Genomic DNA, 27986 nt, shown 5'->3' with positions numbered 1-27986 from the left:
TGCTCTGTTGAGCCCAGAACAGATGGGGATTAACAGACATATGATGCCCTGGGTCCCTGGAGCCCCGACTCACGGATGCAGGTCTCCTGAATGGGAGCATCAGGACGCCGGTTCCGGAAATAGTGCAGCTGACACCGCTCACAGTTCTTGCCCTCAGTGTGGTGTTGGCAGTTGTCACACACACCTCCATGTGCCCCCTGGCTGGCGGTAAACACGGCTGGGTCGAAATGACATGTCTCTGAGTGTCCGTTGCAGTCACACCCTGCAAAAGGAGATTACTAGGGCTGACATTTGAGCAGCATCGTTGCCATGTACAAAGCACGTTCCACACGAACTTGCTGGCATCCCCAGCAACTCTGCAAGATGCTCAGGTCTGGGAAACAGGGCAACTGAGGCCCAGGGAGGCTTTTGTAATTTATTTCAGGTTATATAGCCAGTAAGAAAGGAAAATAGAGAACTCAGGCCTCTTGACTCCCAGTGTGGGGACTGACCCAAGAATAATACCCATGTTGAGCTGAAGAGAGAGCCCTTTGAATGGTCCCATGTCAACCCTCGCCCACTGCCACCTGCTGGGTCTCCTGCTGGGTCACTGCCCTTCTCTGGGCTGGGGATCTTTGTTGCCCTCATTTATGCAGGGAAGGATCCCGCCTCCAGGAATCTAATTCCATGGATTTCAACTCTGGAGGCACATCTGAAGTAGAAAGAATGACAACAGGGAACCATGTATGTCCTACACTGGATAGGCCAGAAGTAGGAGGACCTGTGGTTAGCCCAAAAGGCACGTGGCATCAGAAGCATGGACCAAATCGTGGTCCCTCCAGGCCTGGCTGAGGAGAAGGGCCAGGAGCAGTGGGAAGATGCAACTCAAATATTTTCTCAAATACCCTCTCTTTCCCCAAAGAGCAAGGAGAGCTTAAATTACAGAATGCAGTTAGGTTTAGATTTAAATAATAAAGACTAGATTCTCCTTGTGTCCCCGATGGGCCAGCTGCTGCAGGGGAGGTGGGTGATCCCAGGCTCATACTTTGGCATTCATGGGGGTCCTGGTCATCTGCGGGTTTCCAGGGCTTGTTGTTGTAGAAGGGTGCACAGTGTTCACAGTTGGGGCCGGCGGTGTTGTGCTGGCAGACGCAGACCCCATGGACCTAGGAGAGGGGCCATAGGTTACCATGAATAATTATCACAGGAGCGTCCCAGCAATGGACTTGCCCTCTCCGCTCTGTCCCCAGGGTCCAGCTCAGACCTCAGCTCCTCCAGCCTTCACTCAGCTCCTATGGCACTCCCAGATGCCGGCTTGTGTGGTCTGTGTGTGTGTGTGTGTGTGTGTGTGTGTGTGTGCGTGTGCATGCACACCTGCACTGCTCCTCCATTTAGGTTTTTAAAAGCTCAGCCCTTGCATTTGGCCATCCCCATGCTGCCCAGTCCAAAGCAGCACCTGTAAAGTGCTTAGAGAGCCTTGTTGGTAAACTGTGATTCTAGAAGCTTGTGGGCCCTCGGGAGATTTACATTCCAACAATCTATGACTGCAGTTGTTTGGCTAATAAGACTGCAATGATGAATTGTTCCTAGACTCATTAGGTATAAAAATAGAATAGCAATTGCGTGCTAATTGTCTTCCATATTAAGCTCACCACCAGCAGGCTGGCATCTAGGACTTGCATTGTGTTTGCTCCGTCCTCATCCCCTACTCACTCCTAACAGCACAGCTGAGCTGAACTAGCCGCTCCCAGGACAAGCCCTACTTTTCTCCACCTTTTGGCCTGTACTGACGTTTTTCTTCCTGACTAGAAGTCCCCTCACTCTCTTATTCACCAGCAAAATCCAGCTAGAACGGCACGTCCTTCACCTGGCTTGCCTTGTCTCTCTAATTCCATGGATTTCAACTCTGAATGCACTTCAGAATTATCTGCGGAGCTTTTTAAAACATACCAATGCCCAGGCCCGATTCAATCCAATCTCAGGGAAGAGGCCCAGCCATCGATACTTTATAAAGTGGTGATTCCATCACGCAGCCAGATTTGAGAACCGCCGGGGCTGGGCAGGCCGTTGCCCTCCTCTACATGCTCATATGCCGGCAATCCTGCTCAGCCTGGGTTCTGGTCTTTTGTTTGTGGACCCTAATGGATGACACATCTCTGGCACTGGTCTCCCTCTGCCTTCCTCTGTAGCCTAGGGCAAGCGCTGGCCCAGAAGTGGAATGGATAAAGCTGCCCAATGCTCATGTCACCTGTATTTCCCTCAAGGGTCGCTTTACGTGATTTCATCGTGCGCCTCTATCACTGGGGCAAATATCATAGTCCCATCTGTTAACAGAAGAACCGAAACCCCAGAAAAGTGAAATGACAGCTCCCTCTGCTTCTTGGTCCTAGACTCTCTCTCCTCTACCGATGGTTCTCAAGTTTGGTTTCACAGCAAAATCCCCTGGGTTGCTTCTTAAGCTGGAGTTTCTCTCTTCCATGCCTGATGCATCTGACTCACTGCTCTGGGGTGGACTTAGCATCTGTGTTAGACTCTGTTCTCTCGCCCTGCCCCATATCTCACCTCTACATGGGACTTTACAGTCCCCAAACCAGGGGCTCTATGGCAGGATGTCAGAACCACCCTGGCAGGATGTTAGAATCACCTGGGGCTTTAAATAACAATAATAAAATCAGAGTGTATGAAGGTGTGGGTCTGGGTGATGTTTTTTAGCTCCCCAGGAAATTACAATGCGCAGCCAGTGCTGAAAATCAATGCCTTAAGTTCCCCCACGAACACCCATGCTTATACTTCTACTTATATGTATGCTTATACTTACATATACTTCTATGTTACTGAATAAAAATAATTTCAAACCATAAAGCAGGTCCAAAGAACTGCTGCAAAATCTGACCTTTGAAATGATAATCATTTAGAATCATTTTCACCATTGCTCAAATATTAAGTACTCGAGTCTTAAATTTAGTGCCCTCCCTCCTTTATAGAAGCTAAAGACGCCAGTCTGCCCGGGTCTTTTCCCTCCCCTCTCCTTTCCCCCTCTCTGGGCTGTCACCTGCACAGTGGTGGAGGGGCTGGCAGGGGCTCTGGAATTGGGGGCACAGTGGTCAGCATGGCCGTGACAGAAACAGCTCCCCTGCAGACGCAGCTGGGAAACAGCATAGTAGGCGCTGGGAGGGTGATAGCCCCTCTGGGGCACAGAGGCCAGCCTGGTGAAGTTGACTCTCAAGTTTGTGATCGCCCCCAGCTCTGAAGGGGACAAACAACAAGGAGGGAGGGGGTAGAGATGGGAAAATAAAGAACGGGAAGTTAGAGTCAAATAGAGACTCCTAGGGCAGGACGATAAGGAAAGGAATTCTGGTCGCACCATTCCATCTTCCTCAACCTTCCCACAACAGAAAAGACCCACTCCACCCTGGCTCAGACCTTTTGAGTCTCTGGGGCCACCACAATACCCCTATGGGCTGAGCAGGGCAAGTGTTCAATCCAACCATGTTGACAGAGGTAGGAAAGACAAGGAAATGTCCATGATCTGGGTTCCAACCATGTTTTGTTCCCCATCCACAGTCCCACAGGCTAGAGGAATAGCCACACTGACCTTGAATTTTTTGACTTTGAGTTGCTGGGATCCCAGAGGCTAAATCCATAAGGTTAAGTTGGACCTGCAGAGAGAGTGGAAATGGAAGATCTGAGGAAGAGGTGAACTGTGGCCGAAGCTCAGAGGTCCTCCTTTCCATTCAATGCCCTGACCTTCTCATACTAAGGTCTTTCTTACCTGGAGCCTGAGATGACCATGGATGTGAGGTCTGCCAATCACTCTGGGGGAGGGAGATGATCATTGGGCCTTAGATGAGTGTGTGTGTGTGTGTGTGTGTGTACAACCTCTCCTCTCCAGTTGAAAATATAGCTATCCCAAGAATTTCCTGATTTCCTTGGGTCAGAAGTTACAGTAAGATATATAATAGACATATGAGGGTTTAGGGGATACTAATTTTCCAAAGACCCAGGATGAGTTAGAGGGTCCAGAGCCAAGGATACATGGACGTGCTGACCGCCACACTCTAGACAACCCCAATTTCAACTATGCCGTTCTTACTTGATTAAAAAAAAACACTCATTGGATGTGACTTCAGCTGCATATCCCAGGAAGAGTTTTCACATCAACCTCCCACAAATCAGGGAAAAGTCCCATGTTCTGACGTGTGGTCTGGGGCATGTGGTTACGTGGATCTAGATACGGCAATAACCAAGGAGGAGTTGTTGCAGGGAAGGAAAGAGACGCACTGCCTACAGGAAAGGCAGCGCTCCAAGCAGTTCTGACGGCTCCCCTGAGCCTCAGCCAGAGAAAGGAGACAAAATACAGCCCCTGAGGGTGGGAGCGAGGGAGCAGTGATGAAAGAAATGAAAGGATTTGACCCCAGGTGGGAGGATTCAAGGAGAGAGCTGGGTTGGGTTATGCAATACACTCAGTGTGTTTCTGAAATATCCTTCCTGGGCAGCAAAGCGGATGTGCAGCAAAGACGTGCCCAGAGGGATCATTATTGGCGAGCTCAGGAAAGACAGCAAGGCTCACTGCCTGGGGAAGGGGGTGGTTCTCATAGATTCTCCAAAGCCTGGTGACCATGTAGCGATGGGGTGGGAGAGACCTCTCCCCGTGCCTACATTTTCAGGGTCCCCTCTGCCTACCTTGGCCCCATCCAGGCGGCTGTTAGGCCTCTGGGGCAGAGGCTGGCACCGAGCATCCTGCCAGCTCTGAGGCTGGCCCCGGCGGACCCGGGGGAAGGCAGACATGCAGTCGGCAGCTAGGTACTGGTACACCTGCCAGGTCTTGCCGAAGTCCGAGGAGCGCTCGATCAGCATGCCAGCAGGCATGGGCCCCTGCATGGACACACACAGGGTTGGGGCCTGAGTGACACCGCAGTGGGGACGCGATCACAGAAAGAGGCTCTTAAAGAGGTGCTGGTGGCCCCTGAGAACCACAGTGAGGAGGGAGAAAGGGGGCTGCATGGGACAAGTGGGCTCAGGGGTACCGGGGTCCAATTTTCCTGACAAACCACCGGCCCCAGCGGGTTTTCCCCAGGGGAGCCGTGGAAAGTGATAGAAGGCAGATCTGCATTCCAGGAGGCATGATCCCTAGCTCAGCCAACCACCCAGGTGGCCAGGCCAGACAATTCTCCCACTGCACTTCCCACAGCCAACCATTTTTTATCACCTCTAGCTCCCAATTCTGTCCCTCCTCTTTTTCCTCGCGTGGCCGTGGTCATAGTTCAGGTCCCAGTTGCACTGAGCCTGGGTTCCTACAACAGCCTGGAACTCAAGCCCAGCTTTTGTCCAGGCTCTCCAAGCCACGCTCCCCACTTCACCTACAGGGTTACCTGATCACATCACTCCCTGCATGAGACCCTTCCACGGGTCTGTGCTGGCCTAAAGATAAAATGCAAGCCCCTTAGCATGACATACTGTCATGTCCCTACTTCCTCTCTCAGTGATTTCATCCATTTCTCATGGCTTTAAATGTTGTCTTTATGCTGACAGGTCCCAGCCTGGAACACTTCCTTGGGTTCATAAGCCAACCTCCACACAGAGAGAACTTTCTTTCTAAAATGTAAAGTGAGCCATGACTCCCCTCCCTCCGCTAAAAACCTTCCAGTGGCTTTCCACTAATTTTTTCCCCCAGCTTTATTGAGATATTATGAACATATCACATATGTAAGTTTAAGGGGTATCAAATGTGATGACTTGATACACATATATATTACAAAATGATTACTGCAATAAGGTTAGCTAACACTTCTATCCGCTTACATAATGACCTTTCTGTGTGTCATTTAACAGCTTTCAGGTGTCTAGTACAGTATTATTAATTATAGTCACCACGCCATACATTAGATCTGTAGAACTTATTCATCTTATAAACCTGGAAGTTTATATCCTTTGATCAACATCCGCCCATTTCCCCCTCCCTCCAGCCCCTGGCAACCACCATCCTTTTCTCTATGTTGATGAGTTCAGCTTTTTAAGATTGTGTATATAAGTGAAGACATGCAGTATTTGTCTTTCTGTCTGTCTCATTTCACTTAGCAGAATGCCCTCAAAGTCCATTCATGTTGTCCCAAGAGGCAGGATTTCCTTCTTTTTTCATGACTGAATATTCCTCTGTGTGTGTGTGTGTGTGTGTGTGTGTGTCTGTGTGTGTGACATCTTCTTTATCCATTCATCCACTGATTGACACTTACATTGTTTTCATATCTTGGCTATTGTGAATAACATTGCAATGAACACGGGAGTTACAGATATCTCATTTCCTTCCAATATATACCCAGAAGTAGGATTGCTGGATCATATGGTAGATTTATTTTTTTAACTTTCTGAGGAAACTTCATACTGTTTTCCGTAGTGGCTGCACCAATTTACATTCCCTCTAATGGTGCACAAGTATTCTCTTTTCTCCACACCTTCACCAACACTTATCTCATCTTTTTTTCTTTGGCCACACCATGGGACTTACAGGATGTTCCCCAACCAGGGACTGAAACCAGGCCACAGCAGTGAAAGCCCAGAAGCCTAACCACTAGGCTACCAGGGAATTCCTTGTCTTTTTGATGATGGCTATTCTGACAGGTGTGAAATGACATCTCATTGTGGTTTTGACTTGCATTTCCCTGATGGTTAATGATGTTGAGCGTCTGTTCATGTACCTGTTGGCCCTTTGTATGTCTTCTTCAGAGAATTACCTATTCAAGTCCTCTGCCCACTATTTTTTTTTTTTAATAGATCTTTACTGGAGTATAATTGCTTCACAATACTGTGTTAGTTTCTATTGTACACCAAAGTGAATCAGCCATATATATACATATGTCCCCATATCCCCTCCCTCTTGAACCTCCCTCCCATCCTCCCTAACCTACCCCTCTAGGTCACCGCAAAGCACCAAGCTGATCTCCCTGTGCTATGCTGCTGCTTCCCACGAGCTGTTTTACATTCGGTACTGTATATATGTCGATGCTACTCTCACTTCACCCCAGCTTCCTTCCCCCTCCCACCCTGTGTCCTCAAGTCCATTCTCTATGTCTACATCATTATTTCTGCCCTGCAACTAGGTTCATCAATGCCATTTTTATTTTTATTTTTTTACATTCCATATATATGCGTTAGCATACAGTATTTTTTTTTCTCTTTCTGACTTCACTCTGTATGACACTCTCCAGGTCCATCCACCTCACTACAAATAACTCAGTTTCATTTCTTTTTATGGCTAAGTAATATTCCATTGTATATATGTGCCACATCTTCTTTATCCATTCATCTGTCAGTGGACACTTAGGTTGCTTCCATGTCCTGGCTATTGTAAATAGTGCTGCTATGAACATTGTGGTACATATCTCTTTTGGAATTATGGTTTTCTCAGGGTATATGCCCAGTAGTGGGATTGCTGGGTCATATGGTAGTTCTATTTTTAGTTTTCTAAGGAACCTCCATACTGTTTTCCATAGTGGCTGTATCAATTTACATTCCCACCAACAGTGCAGGAGGGTTCCCTTTTCACTACACCCTTTGCAGCATTTATTGTTTCTAGATTTTTTGATAATGGCCTTTCTGACCAGCGTGAGGTGATACCTCATTGTAGTTCTGATTTGCATTTCTCTAATGATTAGTGATGTTGAGCATCCTTTCATGTGTTTGTTGGCAATCTGTATATCTTCTTTGGAAAAATGTCTTTTTAGGTCTTCCACCCATTTTTAAATTAGATTGTTTATTTTTTGATATTGGGCACCAAGAGCTGTTTATATATTTTGGAGATTAATCCTTTGTCTGTTGTTTCATTTGCAAATATTTTCTCCCATTCTGAGGGTTGTCTTTTTGTCCTGTTTATGGTCTCCTTTGCTGTGCAAAAGCTTTTAAGTTTAATTAAGTCCTATTTATTTACTTTTGTTTTTATTTCCATTACTCTAGGAGGTGGGTCAAAAAGGATCTTGCTGTAGTTTATGTCAGAGTGTTTTCTTATGTTTTCCTCTAAGAGTTATACAGTGTCTGGTCTTACATTTAGGTCTTTAATCCATTTGGAGTTTGTTTTTGTGTATGGTGTTAGGTAGTGTTCTAATTTCATTCTTTTACATGTAGCTGTCCAGTTTTCCCAGCACCACTTATTGAAGAGGCTGTCTTTTCTCTACTGTATGTTCTTGCCTCCTTTGTTGTAAATTAGGTGACTATATGTACGTGGGTTTATCTCTGGGCATTCCATCCTGTACCATTGATCTATATTTCTGTTTTTGTACCATACTGTCTTGATTACTGTAGCTTTTTCTGTTTTTGTACCATACTGTCTTGATTACTGTAGCTTTTTCTGTTTCTGTACCATACTGTCTTGATTACTGTAGCTTTGTGGTATAGTTTGAAGTTGGGGAGCCTGATTCCTCCAACTCCGTTTTTCTTTCTCAAGATTGCTTTGGCTATTAGGGGTTTTTTGTGTTTCCATACGAACTGTAAGACTTTTTGTTCTAATTCTGTGAAAAATGCCATTGGTAGTTTGATAGGGATTGCACTGAATCTGTAGATTGCTTTGGGTAGTACAGTCATTTTCACAATACTGATTCTTCCAATCCAAGAACATGGTTTATTTCTCCATCTGTTTGTGTCATCTTTGATTTCTTTCATCAGTGTTTTATAGGTTTCTGAGCACAAGTCTTTCACCTCCTTAGGCAGGTTTATTCCTAGATATTTTATTCCTTTTGTTGCAATGGTAAATGGGAGTATTTCCTCAATAGATGTAGAAAAAGCTTTTGACAAAATTCAACACCCATTTATGATAAACACTCTACAGAAAATAGGCACAGAGGGAACCTACCTCAACATAATAAAGGCCAAACCTTGGGGTAAGACAGGAATAAAGACGCAGACCTACTGGAGAACAGACTTGAGGATATGGGGAGGGGGAAGGGTGAGTTTTGACAGGGCGAGAGAGAGTCATGGACATATACACACTAACAAACGTAGTAAGGTAGATAGCTGGGGGGAAGCAGCCGCAAGGCACAGGGATATTAGCTCGGTGCTTTGCGACAGCCTGGAGGGGTGGGATGGGGAGAGTGGGAGGGAGGGAGACGCAAGAGGGAAGACATATGGGAACATATGTATATGTATAGCTGAATCACTTTGTTATAAAGTAGAAACTAACACACCATTGTAAAGCAATTATACCCCAATAAAGATGTTTAAAAAAAAAAAAACATAATAAAGGCCATATATGACAAACCCACTGCAAGCATCATACTCAATGGTGACAAGCTGAAAGCATTTCCTCTAAGATCAGGAACAAGACAAGGTTGTCAACTCTCACAACTCTTATTCAACATAGTTTTGGAAGTCTTAGCCACAACAATCAGAGAAGAAAAAGAAATAAAGGAATGCAAATTGGAAAAGAAGAAGTAAAACTGTCATTGTTTGCAGATGACATGATACTATACGTAGATAATCTTAAAGATGCCACCAGAAAACTACTAGAACTAATCAATGAATTTGGTAAGGTTGAAGGATACAAAATTTCTGCCCACTAATCTTGAATAAATCTGAACTCCTGACCATGGCTGAAGAGGCCATGCTCTTGGGCCCTGCTCCCTCACCCCGTCTCATGCCACTGTGCACCTCCATCTCCTCAAGCCCTCAGTCACATTCCCTCTTCAGAGCCTTTGTTCATGTTGTTTCTTCTGCTTGGAATACTCCTCCCCGTCGTGAGTTCCTCCACATCTTTTGTTCTCAGCTTAAATGTCACTTCCTCACAGAGATCATTTTATACCTATCTAACGTGCATTCTTCTGCCCACACTCTGCCCACCCCACCCCATCATTTCCTATACCAGGGTCTCATTTGTTTCCTTCGTAAATGTCACACAATTTCCAATTATTTATTTGTTGGTTTCCTGCTTTTTATTTTCCTCCTACCAGACCAGGGTTTCCCAAACTTGACACTGTTAATATTTGGAGGTGAATAATTCCTTGCCATGGGGTCAGTGCTTGTCATTTTAGGATGCTACGCGGCATCCCTGACCTCTTCTCACTAAATGTCAATAGCATACTGACAGCTGTGACAACCAAAACTTTTTCTATAAACTGCCAACTATCCCCTGCTTGAGAACCACTACAGTAAACCATAGACCCCCTTGTCTATCTGGGTTTTTTTTCTTGGCCACACTGCACGGCTTGCGGGATCTTAGTTCCCCAACCAGAGATTGAACAGGTGCCCTCTGCAGTGGTGCAACGGAAGCACAGAGTCCTAACCACTGGACCACCAGGGAATTCCCCCACCTTGTCTATCTTGTTCACAGTGTACCCCCAGCATCTAGCACATAGTAGGCAGTTAGTACATCTGTTGAATGAATAGATGAATCTTTCACCTACTTTCCTCCCTCCCCATTTACATCTGTAAACTCATCTCTCATCAGTCTGTAGCCCTCCACATCCCTACCTCTCACTACCGTATACACATTTGCCCCACCAGACCCTACGTGCGTTCCTTTGTCCCCTTCCCCCAATTATATACCTTCTTGCCTCTTGCCTCCTGGCCTTTGCACTTTGCTGTTCTCTTTGCCTGGAATGAACTTACCCTTCACCTGGATATTACTGGCCTAGGAAGTTTCATCTTCCCCTGGGTGTATTCTCTGATCCACTCCCCCAAAGACAGATCAAGCTGGATGTCCCCTTCCTGGGCTCTCCAGCATCTCTTCTTACCAACATCAGAGCACACATCCCACTGTCTTGCTACTGGTTCTTTATCTTCCCTACATATACCAAAGCAACTAGAGGATCGTGATCTAGTTTTAGTCATCTTTTATAACAGCATATAATCAGTGTTCAATATGTGTGTAACAAGAATGGACAAATAAATGAATGGGTGAGTGATGACAAAGCAATGAGACTACCAGTATCCATCCAAATGAATATTTCCCTTAGAAGTTGTCACTGTTAGAGACTGAGCATTTGTTCAAATGGCACTAGAATGTCTCAAAATACTTTTGACCTATTCTTGAGGCAATGTTCTTAGAGCAACTTCCTCAGTCACATAGGATATTAGGAAAAGGAAAAGGAAAAAAAAAAACAGTCCTGTCAGTAATGAATGAAAATGTTCCCTCCAAAAGGCACATCTCCAAAGGCTAGTCTAAAAGCAGAGTCTGAAAAGTAATAGCACTGAATGAGCAGACTGCTCCAAAAGCACATCCTATACGTGGATGGGCCAGTTCTTGGCTGTTTGTCAAACTCAATCTCATCAGCAAAGTTATTAAAACAGAGTATACCAAGAAAACACAACTGTATAATAAGTGGCCAGGCTTTGTACAATTGGTCTTGGCAGAGCTGAATAAATTAGATGGGCTAAGGGTGGGGGATGCAAAGAGGGAGAGGATATATAAGCACTACACAACCAAGACAGGGAATGTGGAGGCGCCACTGTTCTCTCAGAAGTGGTACCTCTGCTGTCACCATGATACAGGCTCAGAGTAAGTGTCACCTCAGCCTGGGGAAGGGAGGCCCACCCAGAATGTGGTACCATCACTTCCAGCCTGAGGAGACAAGGACCCTGTGCTCCCCATGAGTCCACGCCCACATAGCCCAGAGTCCCCCTCTCCTAACCACTACCATGCCCAGGAAGCACACCTTAAAATCCATCATGATGTCTTGAAGCTGGAATTTCCTGTCTAGGTCCAGCTGCAGAGAGACAGGGCTCACATCTGGAAAGACAAAACGTAGAAACTTTAGAGCAGAGGATTTCTACCTTCCCAGGCTCTAGGAAATCAGAAACTCTCTAACCTTGATTTTCCAATTTCCCTCTCAGAGAGGAGTGGTACCAGTATGTTTCTACTTACTATCACCTATTCAAGATCCTATCTCTTCTTGGTCAAATTTCCTTCCCACCATCACTTGATGCCCTTAAAACCTTAAAGAGTTTCAACTCCTCTGTTCAACACAACTCTGTTCCCGAAGCTCAGTTCCATCAGCAAGCCCACTGTGACTAAGTAGAATGAAATTAAGGCATTTCTCTCTCTTCTGACCCTTTCATTAACCTCCAATAAATTCTTCTACCTACAGCATCTGAAAGACCTCAAATACAAAGAGAGAAGGTTCTGCTTGTCAACCACCCACGTCTCACTACCATAAGAAAGCCCTGGGAACCCCAAAGGGCTCCCGGGCACCCTCCCCGTCCTGTGGGAGCCTCCACATGTTTGGGCCCCTGGAGGCTGTGGCAGGTCCTTACCATTCTGTGACTGCCACCAGCGCATGGGGCCCGAGGATGAGACCACATTCTCCACTCGGTGACTGTTGTAATTGTGAGGCAACCTGGAGTCACACTTGCAGCATTTCATCTGCCACTGTGGGACAAAGAGATGCCAGAGACTAAGAGGTAGGGCCAGTGAGAATTCCCCCCTTGTATCCTGAGAGCCCAGAACATTCTCTCCATGGACACGCTACCCTTGGGGATCCATTGATTTCATTAATACACTTGGAAGGATCAACCTCTCAAAACAAGGCTACTGTTCAGCTTTTCATTTAAGTCCTTTGGGTCCCCCCAAACACATAGCTAAGTAAATAGTAAATAGAGGTTGTGATTGGGAAAGTGGTATGAGGTGGTAGAGAAAAAATAATTTTCGTATGTGACATTGCCCCAAAGAGAAATTTGAAAAGGGTGCTAAGAGCAAAAAGAAGAAAGAAAGAGAAGCTCACATTAATTTAACATCTGCTATGTGCTATGTGTAGGCTAGAGAGTTTTATAGCTCATCTCACTTAATTCTGGCAGCCTGGGGAAAGTCAAGTTTCTAAGGATTAGGAAGAGGGGACAGGAAAAAAGAACAAGGGAAAAAACTGAACCCCACGGGCTCCAGAGCAGGGCAGAGATGACCAAGAAGAAGAATACAGCCAGAGAACATGGCTCTTGTTCTTTCAGTTTGTACATATGTGCGCAAATGTGTGAGCACACGTGCACACTTCACAGAGACACCATGACCTTACCCCAGGTCCCTCATGCAACACACATCAAACCTATTTTCCCTGAGTAACCACGGTCCCAAACCTTGTGCCCAGGAGAAAGAATACTGTTCAGAGGGCTCCCAATTGACCCACATGTAAAAGCAAGGCTTGGACGAGAACCTCCGTGACCTGTGAGTTCCTTTGGGTAAGGACCAGTGTACCTCCCCACACCTCCTGCCTCTGCGTTCCCCTAAGCCTCCACCCACCAGAACCAGGGGAAAGCTCAGGCAGCCTTCTCTGAGGCCTTCTAGCCCCTGAACCTCTGCCCTGTCCAGGGAAGGCACTAAGCTAAGGAAGCCCATGTTCAGAACGAGTGATGTCTGCCGAACTGGTGAAGCTGACAGCTCAGTCCCAGAGGGATTGAGTTAACAGGCTGAGTCTGTGCCTTGAGTTATAGAAACTCCTCACCCGACACCACTCTTCCCCCTGCGCTGTTGACAAACCCTGGAACAGTGGAGGATGCAGGAGGGGAGTCAGGAGTCCTGGCTCTGTGAGCCTCTGCTTCCCACCCCACTTTCCAGCTCCCACCTCCAAACTGCAAAACAAGAGGATTGTCACCCTTCCTGGTACTTGGAGGTGTCCTCATCACGTCCCAAAGTGCTTTATTAAACAATAATTTTTGGTATGATACAAATGAACTTACTTACGAAACAGAAACAGACTCAGACATAGAAAACAAATTTATGGTTACCAGAGGGGAAGGAGGGGAAGGGATAAATTAGGAGTTTGGGATTAGCAGATACAAACTACTCTATATAAACTAGGTAAACAACAAGATCCTGCTGTACAGCACAGGGAACTATCAATCTCTTGTAATAAACTATAATGGAAAATAATGTGAAAAAGAATTTAAAATGATTATGAAATATAAAAAAACAATATTGGGGGGGATGTTCAATGTTCTTGTAATGGCTGGCACATATACCTTATATAAAACAGCACCCACTGCCCAGCCCTTGCCCTGCTACATTTTTCTCCATAGCACTATCCCCACTTGACGTATTGTTCTTTTATTGTCAATTTATTTGCTCACAGTGTTTGTTTACTGTCTGCCTCTCCCTGTTAGAATGTAGACTCCATGAGGGCAGAGCTTACTTTCCTTTACGCTGTATCCCAGTGCTTAGCAAAGTGCCCAGCACTTAGTAGGCCCTCTATAAATACTTTTTGAATGAATAGTAAATGCTCAGTAAAAGCTGCCATTTTCGTTTACATTATTACTAGACTCTCCCTTCCTGGGAGTTTAAAAGGAGGGGCGAGGGAGTGAGGAGGTGACCAACATCAGTATTAAGTGATTGGAGCACTTACCACGTGCCAGGTACTGTATCAGGAGTTTCAGCGCAATAACCTATTTAAGCCCCACAACCACCCTACGTGGTAATATTATTCCCATTTCACATGCGAGAAAGCTGAGGCTCCAAGAGGCTATGTGACTTTCCTGTTGATTGATAGCCAGCGCCAGCACCAGACAGGATCCCTCCTTACATCTTTCTCTTCTTCTCCTCCTCCCCTCCCATCCCCACCCCTTCCTTACTCTTCTCTTTCTCTCTCCCTCTCTCTTTCTCTGTCATCCTCTCATTTCCACTAGGAAACCACCTGGGTGCACAGACATTGTGAGAAACACGGTAAAGGGTGACAATCTCTGTCTCACCCAAAGGCCTTGGTCTGACCCTGAGGCTGACCATGGCAGAGCCTCAGACAGAGAAAGCACTTTGGGAAGAAAGCTGGCTTGTCAGGCTAACCTAGTTCAGTTAACTTGGAGACTGCAGATGTGTCAGTGGCTAAAATAAATACCTGAGCACTTAAAATAATCCTGTCTGGGCAAAAGACACCTCTTGCTGGAATCTGAGTCTCCTCCAGAATCCTATTTTGGTCCCTGGCAGCAATCATGCCCTTCTCCCCATTCTGGCCAGCCTCTCAGAGGCAAACTTTTCCACTGCCCATCCTCCATCCGCACTCAGCACGTCCTGCAGAAAGACAAGGGCCAGCTGCCTTCCGGCGACCTGTCACCAGAGACCCCCCTGCTCTGTTGGGAACTGATCCCAGCCTGTTCCCTGGCCAAGAGAATGCCAGAAACAAGGCCCAGTTTCTTCCCTTGGGCCATGGGACACAGGAGCTAGAACAGCTCAACCTGGGACTGGGGAAATGCCGTTGATATTCCCAAATGATGTAATATTACGTACCATTAAAAAGACTGTTGAGAGAAAGATTTTCATTGCATGGGGGAAATGTTTACATTATAATGTTTTACGAAAAACAATATTATGTTCTCTGAAAAAAAGTTGGGCATAAGCTTGTATACATGTCATGATCACAAATATATATTCTTGAAGGAATAGAAAATATGTGGAAGGAAATACACCAGTATATTAGGTTGAACCAAATGAAATGGCTGATATTCAGCCATCTTGACCAACAAAAATGGCAACTGCATACAGTTTTAACCTAATATCTCTCGGAAATGGCATTACGGGTAACTTTTTTTCTTTGTTCTTTTTTTAATAATTTTAAACTTTGATGCCTTGGATATATATTAACTTTTATATTCAGGCATTATTGTAAAGCAAAACAAACTAAAAAGGCCCAGGGTACTCAGCATGGGCTTGTTACCCTGCCTCCACCTTGTCTTCACAGCCAGTCTGGGGTATCCCACGCCTTCTCCACCTGCCTTCCACATGCTCAGACAATGATGGAGGGATCAGATGGCCTCATGAGCTTAACATCTACGTGCCGCTTATCACAGTAACATAGCTAAAGGAGGGATTATCTCAATCCTCAGAAACAGGCTAAGCCATAAGGCTTGGGACAGGTATTTTAAGTAGCTCTGCTTGTCAACCAGCTAGAGGGATGGAGGCCTGAAATAGGGTGGCTTATGGGAGAAGCCCACATGAAGGCAAACTGCCAATTTCTTCCCTCTCTTCTCTGGGCCTCAGTTTCCCTTCCTTTTTATTATTGTATGTCTATAGGTAGTATGTGTATAAGAGTGTGTGTGTGTGTGTGTGTGTGTGGTTCTCAACATGAGGCTCCTCCTTTCATATGTGTTACATTCCTCTGTCTCTCCCAGCTGCAGCTGCCTCTCTCTCTGGGGTCACTTGGCCAGCATCCCCCTGGCTGTACTACTTCAGAGACACAGCATTGTTATCAATTCAGCCTGTCAGGCTTCCAGCCAGTTTGGCTCCTGTTCCCCTCAGTCTGGAAAGACTGGGCCTTTTCCCTTATCCTGGAGCTTTCTAGAAGCTCAACAGTCTGGCCGGAAGACAAACCCTCCCAGAGAGCTATGGCGGGGGCAAAGGAGAGAGCAAGAGCCAGTGGGAGCCTGAATCACAATGGAGAGGGTGGAAAAAGGAAAGCAATGCAAATCAAAGCTCTGTGCTTTTGCAGAACATGGAGCTAATTCTGGGGGAAAATAGGAAAACAGGCTCTGGTTATACGTGGTCCAACTCCCTCCCACAAGCAAGTCAGAGACTGCCTGTGTCTATCTAAGGAGCTGTAGTCAGGGTCATGGCTGCCAGCCAGGGCCAAAAGAAAGCCAGCACCAAAAAAAAAAAAAAAAAAAAAAATGCAGCTGCCTACAAGAAAGGCATTCCCTCCACTTCACCTTCCTCATTGGTAAAATGCAGGGGTGGGATGAGATAACGAAGTTCCTTCTTGCTTTAACATGCTATTACAATTCTCCCTCACTCCAGCTTATCTGCTCAGAGGTTAAACACACTCCAAACAAGAATGCAGAAGAAGCAAGAGAAAAATAAGACATTGGCCAAACACTGTACTAGAAACACTCTTCCCAGCAGGGGAAGAGGAGACCCTCAGACCTTGGTCAGCAAGGCCTCCATTAGACCCCACTATGATCCACAAGCCTTACCATTTCTATGTCAGTGGATATTGCCAGGGAATTTTAAAAATCGAGACCTGTTGTGGTGCCAGGTGGGAGGAGGTCCCCGGTGCTAGGAGGCACTGTCATGAAGTAACATCTTGACCAAAGCCTTAACTCAGCAGAGCCCTTATCTCCATCTAAACTAAATTTAGATAGCTCAACTCTAAAGCTGATGACCGAGATGATGAATACCACACACCCCAAAATTACACTGTACCAGGCTCTGTCCTGAGCACTATACATACATTATCTCATTTTATGCTTCTAAAATCTCTGAGGTAGGTATATTATATTAAATGGTGGGTATCCTCATTTGACAGATTAGGAAAGCAAGTCTTAGAGAAGCTGAGAAATGTGTCCAAATCCACAGGGCTAGGAAGAGAAGAAGGAGGGCTTCCTCTCCCAGGCTCTCTGCCTCCAAACCTTCTCATCGTATTCTGCTTCAAGGGACACAGAGGTCACGTGGCAACCATGGGAAATTGCAGGGACTAGAGTTGGTTTTCAGGATGTTCCCTCTCTTCTCCCCTAGTAAGGGCAGCCTCAACCTCAGCCCAGACTTCTACAGAAACAGAATTATCCCCCTAGACCTGATTGCAGAGAGATGGTTTGCATTCCTGGACCTCCGAAAGCTCTACCAGTGACAATGATTCCTATAGCCCCTGAGAGCAAAGAAGCGAGGTAGGTCTGCAAGACACTACCCAGAGAGCTTCTAGGAAATTGACCCAAGGAGCAAGGGGATGAGAAGCCAGGCCAGCAAAGTCGTAAGGCCACTCACATTTGTGTCCAGGTTTCCATCTCACTTTTCCACTCTCTTCCCTCTTTTAACCCCACAAGCCACAATCCCCAACCCATAACAACCAGGACCCAAAAATCTCACATTTCACAGCCCAAGTTTTGCTTCCCTCTGATCCAACTCTTTCTCTAAGTGTCCCTTTTCTTCTATCTCCTGAAAACTTACTCATTCTGGGTCTTATTCTCTTGGGGCCCTTTGCAAAAGCCACAGCTAATTTTCTGATAAGCAAACCCTTCCTGAAATATAAATGATGATAGATTAACAAGATGCCTTCCCCAAGGGTGTCTGCATTTTAAACAAAGAGCTCAACGATGCTTCATCCAAAAGAATAAATCCCCAATGGTAGGAGCTTTGAAAGTTTCATACATGCTAAGAACTTCTGGGAAATAGGAGGGCAGATATTCTGGTCAGAGACAGGCTCAAAGTCCTCTGTGAGCGGAGGACAAGGACCTCAGGATGGATATAAACACATCCTCACATCGTCACATCCTCTGCCTACACATTAGCCATGCTAAACGTCAAGAAAACAGATGACTTTCAAACACAGAAAGGCAGTGGTTGTCGGGGTGTGTGCCTGTGGGTGTGAGTGTGCTTCTGTGCATGTCTGTGTGTGTGTGTGTGTGTGTGTGTGTGTGCGTGTGTGCGTGTGTGTGTGTGGAGGAGGGGACGTCAACTGGCTACTGCTCCTTAGCTTGTTTCCAAGCGATAAAAATGACAGCTGTTTGGTTTACACAGCTAATTAACCTGAGGAATGCACTGTGTAAGACTGTTATGAAGGCAGCTGGGTAATTAAGTTTTTCCCCAGAAAGGGAGGGAGTGGGAGATAAATAAAGCATTTAAGGGAACAGACACAACATTGGAGAAGACATTGTCAGGAGCAGAAATCAGGGCTGGAAAACTTCCTGGTGAAACCCACTGGTCCCCAGGGAGCGTGCACCAGCCCAGAGATGACTGAAGGTCATGGCTCAGCCTCTGCCAGCACCCACCTGACAGAGACAATGGCCAACCCTCAGGGTCACATACAGCCCAGCCAGAAGTTGGCAGAGATGTTAGAGCTGAACAAACAAAGGCTGACTAACCCAACTCCTTCATTTCATGAATGGGGAAATGGTGGTCTAAACAGAAACCATGACCTTCTTGAGGTCAGGTTCCTATTCTAAGTGTCAGAGCCAGGACCAGACCTAGAGAGTCTTTACCCCGAGTCCGGTGACTTCATTAACCACGACCACTTCCAGATTTCCCAGCAGCCCACTGCAAATCAGATGGGCAGCGGTCACCTTGGAAACAGAAAGTGGGCTGGCCCAAGGGCAGTTTGATTTCAGTAAGTATGCGAGTGCTTCCCTAGTGGCACAGTGGTTGAGAGTCCGCCTGCCGATGCAGGGGACGCGGGTTCGTGCCCCGGTCCGGGAAGATCCCACATGTCGCGGAGCGGCTGGGCCCGTGAGCCACGGCCGCTGAGCCTGCGCGTCCGGAGCCTGTGCTCTGCAACAGGAGAGGCCACAGCAGTGAGAGGCCCGCGTACCACAAAAAACAAAAACAAAAAATCAATAAGTATGCGAGTGAGTGTCCTGATCCAGGAAGAAGAGCTTCGGAGCATGATTCACAGATGCGTGAGGCCCCTGCATGCGGACACAGGTCCCCGGGAGGTGGGGAGAGGGGGATGGGACATTTAGCATCTTCCAGACGCCAGCCCAGTGGTCACTTGGCTTCTTCCTTTATACAGTCCTCACAACAACTGTTTGAAGTGGGTGCTGTCATTATTCCTATTTTTCAAATGAAGAACTAAGGCTCAGAGGAAGCACAGACGAGAATGAGGGTAGGGAGACATCACAGTCATTTTCATTCATGCCTTGGGTTTTAGGGAAAAACGGTGCAGTGAGTTTACTCAGAGGTTACCTAGGAGCTGGAAGAGAGAGAGCCAGGGGACAGGGTGGGACTGCAGCCTCGGGCCATTTTGATAAAGTCCAGCCTGGGTTCAAGCCTGGACAGTTAACGGGTAGTCAAGGCAGGTAGGCCCAGAAGGGCAAAGCTGGGTTGGGGTGGGCGCACAAGGCAAAGCTGGCTGAGTCGTATGTCCATTGTCAAGGCTGCAATATGGACCCAAAACCCATAGAAGCCGGCCCTCAAGGCCAATAGGATTGAGCCAGTGAGACAAAATTAGGCAGAAGAGGTGACATACTAACAGGCTAAGATTGACCCACGAGAAAAGAGCCACACTCTGAGATCAGGAGCTGGGAGAGATAATTTTGGAACAGGAAGGAGTCCCCACTGCTCCTGAGTTTCTTTGGGGTCAGCGAGCAATGCTAAAATGTCCAAGAGTCATAAATCCCTAATGCACTTACATTCATGCCATACCAGTAGGCAGGCAGGCAGCAGGTGCTGGGTGACTTTTACTGGGCTCAGGGCTCACCATGTCACCCCTGCATGAAAATAGAACAGAGGCAGTAACCAGAGGCTATGACTTAAGGAAGGTATGTATGTGGAGGTGGGAGCTGGTAGACAGGGATGCAGGGGGATTGAAGGGGCAGGCCCTAGGAATGCAGCTCTGCACCATGCCACCTTCCCTTCCAGCTGGGGCTGGCCACTGCACCCCCATCTCTAACTACTGAGAAAACTCAATACCTATGTGTTTCCATCAGAAGTTTGGGGGTCCCAGCACACACCCAAACTTTCCCAATAGCTCACGGGGATAATAAGAGCCACCTCATGGAGTATTGTGAAAATTAATTGAGATAATTTATATAAAACTCTAAGTATAGTGCCTGAGACATATAATATGTGCTTAATAAGTTATAGTTACTATAATATCATTTAATAATAAAATAAACTTAAAAACTGAAATTGGAACTCATCAGAGTTAAATCTGGATTCCTAATTTTCATCACACAGCTGCCCCTCCACCAAGTGAGGGTTCAGGGTACACCTGTACAGAGGGGTATCTGTGCCTTTAGCGTGTGTCTTCACTGCTGGCAACCAGTGGCCTCTAGGTGGTTAGGTAGGGAAGGGAGAAGGAAAGAGAAATCAGAAAAGGCAGAGAGGAGACAGGTTGGGGGGAGAAGTTGGGTCTCAGCATGCAGCTCATTCCCAAAGAAAATTGGAGCAAAGAGCGACCCTAAAGACCATTTCTCTAACACTCATTCATGGAAGAGGAAAGCAAGACATAGAGAGGGGTAATATTTTGCCCAAGATCGCACCACAAGTTAGTGGCAGACCTGGGGCTACACACTGCACTCAAGATGCCCTATCCTCCACTCTTCCAAGAGGTTACATGGATTTAATCCCCCTCATAGAAAAAGGAAAAAAAGAACCAATGCTTCTCAACTTTCACAGCACCAAAATAGCTGAGATTTATCCATCCCCATGGTTTCAAAAGTCTAGACTTCTCTTTTGCAAGCACGCAGTTTTTCTCTCAAGGGGCTGCTTAAGAGCAAGGGAAGCAGTTGGCTCCTTGGGGCATTTGAGAGAGGCAGAGGGCAGGTCAGGATGAAGCCAAAAGCCCAGCCTAGAGGGAAGGAGGCTGTCCAGACAGGGCTGTGGCCGAGGAACATCCCAACACAGGGGATGTGTATGATCTCTCCTTGCTTCCCATCCCAGAAGACGGATCAGCCCAAGGAAGGGAATCAGTAAAGGACTCCCTGAAAATTTTAGGCATGGCTCAGTGGCACAAGATTGGAGGATGCGTGGGAAGGCAGCAACTAAAACCATTCTGTTGCCTGGAAATTCAATACTGCCAGGTCTCCTGATGCTTGTGGAGTAATCTGGGCTCACAGGGAGGACTCGCCTGATGCTGGCCATCTTACCCAACACTGTCAAATGGGCCTTCCCACATCCAAGTGGGTGAGATGCAGAAACCACAGCCATCTCTGCTCAGCACCTCCAAAGCCACTATACAGTACCACCTATGATTAAAAAGTGACCAAAAGAACACTGGGGACTGGAAGGACAGTGAGGCCAGAGATGGGATCAGATACCATCTCCACGGTCCTGAGGACAAGGACCCAGAAGGAGGAAACCACAGACAACCCAAGCCTCCTTCATGGCCATTAATCTCTCTCACTCCCTTTCTCTCTCTGTCTTTTTACCCCAAGAGATGCAGAGGCTCAAGGGAAAACCACTCCCTCACTCTTCCCTTTGTCCAAACCTGTGTTTTGAGGGCAGAAAAATGGCCAAATGAGACAGGCAGCTGGGAAACAAGAAAACACTGAGTGATTTCCACCTTGGTAAACACAAGGAGCAAGGAAAGACCCCAACCTTGTTGAAGGGAAAAGAAAAGAAAACCAAAGTTCCTACCAGAAAGGTCCAGAGGCAAAGTAGAAGAAGAATCACAATGGATCTTTGAAAAAAATCAGTTGCCTAAACGGGTGATGATAATTGACGTAGGTCAAAGAGTTCCAGTGCCTGGATTTGCTCAGCTCGTTTCCTATCAGCTGAGCCACTGAACCTCCTTGCTAACCTCAAGTCACTTCCTTGTTTGTCTCACTGATCTGTGCCCTTTAATTTGAATATTTCCCCAGCGCAGGGGGGGGAGGGATAAATTAGGAGGTTGGGATTAACAGATACACACTGCTATATATAAAACAGATAACCAACAAGAACCTACTGTATAACACAGGGAACTATGTTCAATGTCTTATAATAACCTATAATGGAAAAGAATCTAAAAAAGAATATAACTCAATCACTTTGCTATACACCTGAAACTAATATAACATTGTAAGTCAACTATACTTCAAAAAAAAAAATTCTACAAAAAAAACATCTCCCACTTCTCCCGGAGTGGTGAAACATGTGGACAAAACATGCAGAGGCTGAGAGGTAAGTCATACGTGATGACTGCAAGACATAGAAGGATAAACTCCAGCCTATAATCATTTGGTAGCTCCAGCCACACCCTTTCCCCAACACTAGCCTAAGAGATGGCAGCAAGGGAGGGGCCGTGGCACAGCTCGGTTCCCCCTTCAGCAAGAACACAAGCCTTGCACACATCCCAGCATCTGTGCTCCACCAGCCTTGACGCTGTCCACCAAAGATGGCACCTTACACTACACGCACCTAAAGGATCCCCATCTATCTGATTGCTTACTCCCGAGACTTGGAAAACTGTCCTGCCCAGGCCCAAGGGCTGAGAAAAACTCCAGCTTTATCAAGCAAAAGAGAGAAAGGAGCTATCTCGCTAGTTCTGAGTACCTTTTCTCTTGCCCAACAAAGGTGAAAATTCCTTAGAGGCAGAGATCCGGTCTTAACGTTTTTCTTGCACCACGTGGATCTAAGCTGATACCAAGTCCACTCTAAGTATTCAGTGAACAGATGGCAGGCTTCCCCACCCCCACCCCAGCTCGCCTTCTTCCAGCCCCCGGAGGCCATGGAGGAAGAGCCTACCTCTCCATACTGGGTGCAGTAGGTCTCAGGCTTGGCCAGGCCACAGGTAGATGAAGCTCGGAGAAACCGGGTCCTCCCAATGAGCAGGTCCCCAACGGGTGGATAGCAGGCCCCACGGGAGCAGGCTTGCTGGGCACACAGGATGCTGGGCAAGACTGAAATCACAGGGGGTACAGGGGTGCAGCCTAGAGGGAAGAGGGTCTAGCCGGCCACCCCAGTGTGCCTCTGGGAAGCCGACGTCGATCGGCAAGAATAGACCCTCTTCTCCACCTTCTTCATGCTCCCACCTGCTGGTTGTGGGAATAATCGCAATCCTGATGCTGTTTGCTAAAAAAAGCTGATTTTATAGTCTGTAGCCCCCAATCGAAAAAGAAAGGAGGAGAAACACTGACAACTAAAAAGCCCGGATGATCCTGAAATGGAGCATCCACATGTGGCTTTCTAGAACAGAGCTGCAGTCACACGCTCAGCCACCAGGATATGGCCCACAACTCCCCTCACCTGCAGCATGGCCTCTGTCAACAGCCCAGGTGGCGCTGGCTGCTGGCTGTCTGTGGGACACTGGGAGATACCTGCATTCTGTCTCCTTTATCTGTAAAGGTGACCCTGCCATGCTTTGGGAGTACCCAGCTGCAATTCACTGAACATCAAGAACTCAAACCATGATGGCTCTGGGGCCAGCTTGAGAGTGACAGGATGGGAAATAAACCATGCAGGGCACTGGGGGAGCCACAAACCACCCTCAGGTAGGAAGAAGACATTTGGGAGCCTCTCAAATCATCTTCTTCAAAGGCCCCCAGGACAGAGAAACCTCATGGACATCCCGGTAGACAAGTGTCCCAAACCCAAAGGCCCCAGGGTGACTGGTGATGCTCACACTTTGGTAGACCGTCCTCCTACACACGGCTGTCCCCTCCCTGGTATATGAAAGCGCCTGGAAGGATGGGAAGGGATACTTACCAAAATACAGGAGAAGGAGCAGCCTCATCTTCAGCCAATGGGATGATCCCCACCCAGGACCTCACCTGGGACAGAACAAAGCGGCCTGGGTGAAACCATGCAAACCCCTAGGGTGCACCAGCCCTTTTCTATTTCTGGACCCATGCTTTCTCAGAAGCGTTTACCTAGGGTCTTGACCTAGGACACTTCTGAGCAGCAGGTGCATCTGTAGCCAAAAACTTGGAAAATGCCAGAGACCTGGCCCCCGTCCCAGCTGGCATGTGACTCCCAGGGTGCCCTGGGATAACGCCACCCCCCCCCGACTCCAGCTTCCCCCTCTGAAATAGAGGGGAGGAGGATCGACACTGCCCTACCCCACATGGTCAGAAGGACAACGTGGGGAGCAGGAAAGAGCTGGACCCTTTGCAGGAGAAGTCCGGGGCCTTGATGCCTCCCCAGGAAAGAGGAGTGTCCTTTCTCAGGGCCTGGTCCCCCTACAGGCGCAACGATGAGTGGGTCAAAGAGGCTGAGGACCTGGAGCTGAGCCCTCTCCTGCTATTGGCATGGTCTTCAGTACCACACAGAGCCACCCCGAGAGTGAGGCTGTGGTGGCCACATCTCTGGACTGAGCATGATGGAAATGATGGAAAGGCAGGCCTAGCAGCCTTTAAAATTGAGACAGGCCTAGCAGCCTTTAAAATTGAGGAAGCAGAGGAATGGATAAAGAAGATGTAGTACATATACACAATGGAATATTACTCAGCCATAAAAAGGAACAAAATTGGGTCATTTGTAGAGACGTGGATGGACCTAGAGACTGTCATACAGAGTGAAGTAGTCAGAAAGAGAAAAACAAATATCACATATTAACGCATATATGTGCAATCTGAAAAAACTGGTATAGACGATTTATTTACAAAGCAGAAATAGAGACGCAGACGTAGAGAACAAACGTATGGATACCAAGGGGAAAGGGGTGCGGTGGGATGAACTGGGAGATTGGGATTGACATATATACACATATATACACTATTGAGACTATGTATAAAATAGATAACTAATAGCACAGGGAACTCTACTCAGTGCTCTGTGGTGACCTAAATGGGAAGGAAATCCAAAAATGAGGTGATATATGTATACGGAGAGCTGATTCACTTTGCTCTACAGTAGAAACTAACACAACATAAAGCAACTATACTCTAATAAAAACTTTAAAAAAGAAAATTAAAAAAAAAAAGTGAGTGAGGATTTCATCTGAACTGGAAGCAACCCAAAATGTCTCCAGTGATGGGCTGGGGCTGTACAGGAGACATGGGGGTTGGGAGGCCACAGAACAAGGATTCTGAAGGAGGCTAGGGGTGGATACTCAAAGGGTCCTAGAGGCAAATGCCCCACCCTGTTCATGCAGCGTCCACCTGCTCACTCTGCTCCAATGACGCCCCAAAACTCCTCTGGCGGGGATGGAAGGATGGGGGGTTGGAAAGGCAGGGACAAGGGGGGACCAGGGACACTCCTACATCTTTAAATCCTACATCCTAACGCTTCAAAATCTTTCCTTCCAATCCCCTACCAGAGGAGTCAGGGGCCCAGGGAAGAGACAGGTGGCCTGAGGTCACACAGCCAATTGGGGCCTAAGAGGGAGACCCATCTTCTGGCCTTCTCCAGCGCTATCTCTGCTCTCCCATCCAGGGGCTGGAACCACACCCACACCCGGAACTAGGCATTCTGGGCAGCCCTTAGAAGAGCTCTAGTGGGGCCAGCCCACCCTCTCCTTGTCTCTTTGTGCTCAGCCCCAGCTCTGAACCTGCTTTCTTCTAAGTCACTGAGATGCTTATCAGTTGTGAAAAAGAAATCCAAACAGTGGCAGACATTAAACCTAGCCTTTGGATCTTAGCTGGCTCAGCTGAGTTCCCAGGAAGAGGAATGAATCAGGCCCTGCAACCAGGCCCCAGACACCCAGATACACAACCCTTGTCCCGCATCCGGCCCCCACCAGGCAGGTGAAGGCAGGTAACGTACCCCACTCCGTGCTGCCGCGGTTCTTTCTCCAGATCACCTCTCTGAGAGCACGCCTTGAATGTGGGAGTCCCCTCTCCTGGCTCCTAGGTTTTAAACAACGGCCTCACCTCTGGAGACGTCCTGGCTGGGCGTCACCCACTGCAGGGCGGGACTCAGGAATCTGGCAGCTGGCACGCCCATCTGTAGTCACTGTACCCTCACCCTCACCCCCAGACAGGACTGGGCAGGTGGGTCGGTCCCAGAGGCCTCACAGCAAGCTCGGCAGCACCCCGCCTGCCTGTGGGTGCCTTGTGGGGGGAATGTTAGTGATCTTTGGAGACCAGGATTCCTGGTGGAGGGGTGGGGGGTGGGGGAAGGACACTGGCATTTGTGACAGGCACTGTGCTTGGCACTTTCCCAAGGCCCGTAGAGGTCAGCCTCTTCTGGTGTCCTGGATCACCCTGGACAGAAGACCAAGCAGAGGACACAGCGATCAGGGCTCCTGTATAAGGTGTTATAGCCCCAGCCCGGTCACTGAGCTGGAAGGGAAGAAGATGCAAACATCCAGGACCCTGGAAAGCACCAGACCCCTCCCAAGGGAAAACAAAAAAATGGAAAATCCCTGCTTCTTGGGGGATTAAAACGCTATGGTTCATCAGGGAGGGGTCAACGCCCAACTCACCCAAGAAAAGCTTAAGAGGAATAAACAGGAATGAACTCTAAATATCTCCCTTCAGGCTCCCTCGCAGCCTTGGCCGGGAGCCCAAGGACAGGTAACTACCTGTGAGTCATGGCTCTCAGCTCAGGAAGGGCTGCTCTCCTAGCCCCTCCCACCCTGGGCAAGAATGCCTGCCTGGAGGGCCAGAAAACAGACCAGACCCTCCTAAGGGATGGAAAGGAAGGCTGAGGTATAATTGGACCAACTTCCCCTGACCTCCTGCCAGGCCTGAGAACACAGCTTCCTTTGTAGGACCCTGGGCATGCTCCTGGCTTACGGCTTTGGGCTAGGAGCTTCTGTAAATGGCCCATATCAAGAGGTTGGTCTTGGAGGACAGTCTTCCCCCCAGGTTAGGGTCAGAGGGCTTTTAGAGACATCTGGAAGGTCGCCCAGTTCAGATCTTGGCCCCAGAGAGCCTACACTGGCCTTGTTTGGACATTATTGCCTCAAAGTTTCTATCTAAAGGAGACTCTTAACGAGCCAGTCCAGCCTGTCAGTGTCTCCTCAGCAGGAAATTCTCTACAATTGAAGGGTTAAGTCCAAGAAACTGGTTTGAGAATGCTTAAGGGGGAAACGTAGGATTTTGTGGATTAAATGGTAACCTGGGCATTTCTAACCCTCAGATTCTAATGTAGCCCAAGAAGTTTAGATGGGCAGGAAAAATACTATAATTAGCAAATGGGCAATAAGTTGTTTGGATGCAAACGGACATTCCAATAAATGTTAGTGTCTTGACCCCTGTAAACATTCCAGTGAAATGTGGCTTAATGAGCCAGGATCAGTAGCTGGCCCTCCTGGGCCCTGCCTCTGCAATAAGAACACAGACACACACCCCTCCAGTCCCCCACAGGGAAAGGTTACTGCTCACACCCTCGAGCTTTGAGCCCACCCATCTATTCTCTTTCTTTCCAACTCTCCAACTCCCTGAACGCAAGGCTTCCAGGAAGCTTGCCCCTCATGGAGCTGTCCATCCTCTGCCCACCACCAGGAAGAGGATGTGACAAAGAACTCATGAATAGTTAACTCAGTAGAAGAAGCAGCCATTGCGATGCCATATCCTCAGACCGATGGGGCGGGAGTGTGATGGGAGGCTGGGCCCTTTAAACCTCCCTCCTCCTCTCCCATTATGAGGCCAGGAGCCCAGGTAAATAGCTATCTCAGACTTCACAGGTTGGGGCAGGTCCCAGAGCAGTTTGGCTTCGCAGAGGGAAAGGCAATTGCTCTGTGTGGGCTCCCCACCCCACCCCTATGTTCCCGGCCAAGTCCAGGACTTTGTTTCTGCAGACCTCAAGGAGGGCCCAG

The 27986-nt window shown here is 47.6% G+C and overlaps 1 protein-coding gene across 2 annotated transcripts in view; it reads right to left on the bottom strand.

Moving 5' to 3' along the window:
- LAMB3 (laminin subunit beta 3) overlaps window positions 1–26164 on the bottom strand; it is a 40957-nt gene extending 14793 nt beyond the window's left edge. The window contains exons 1-10 of one of the 2 annotated variants that reach the window (XM_032608225.1): window positions 25988–26164; window positions 23990–24054; window positions 23030–23184; window positions 12217–12331; window positions 11619–11692; window positions 4663–4854; window positions 3575–3638; window positions 3032–3225; window positions 1025–1145; window positions 74–262 (exon numbers count right to left, since the gene is read on the bottom strand). In XM_032608225.1, the coding sequence (XP_032464116.1) occupies window positions 74–262; window positions 1025–1145; window positions 3032–3225; window positions 3575–3638; window positions 4663–4854; window positions 11619–11692; window positions 12217–12331; window positions 23030–23184; window positions 23990–24017 (1132 nt within the window). In that variant the 5' untranslated portion in view covers window positions 24018–24054; window positions 25988–26164. The remainder of the gene's footprint in view (window positions 1–73; window positions 263–1024; window positions 1146–3031; window positions 3226–3574; window positions 3639–4662; window positions 4855–11618; window positions 11693–12216; window positions 12332–23029; window positions 23185–23989; window positions 24055–25987) is intronic. The other variant, XM_032608231.1, reaches the window with a different exon arrangement.
- Window positions 26165–27986: the final 1822 nt, after the last annotated feature.

The sequence above is a fragment of the Phocoena sinus genome, chromosome 1 (assembly GCF_008692025.1).
Source record: "Phocoena sinus isolate mPhoSin1 chromosome 1, mPhoSin1.pri, whole genome shotgun sequence".
NCBI classification, from domain to species: Eukaryota; Metazoa; Chordata; class Mammalia; order Artiodactyla; family Phocoenidae; genus Phocoena; species Phocoena sinus.
Note: the sequence above shows the minus strand (reverse complement) of the source record. Positions and strands in the feature narration are given on the sequence as shown.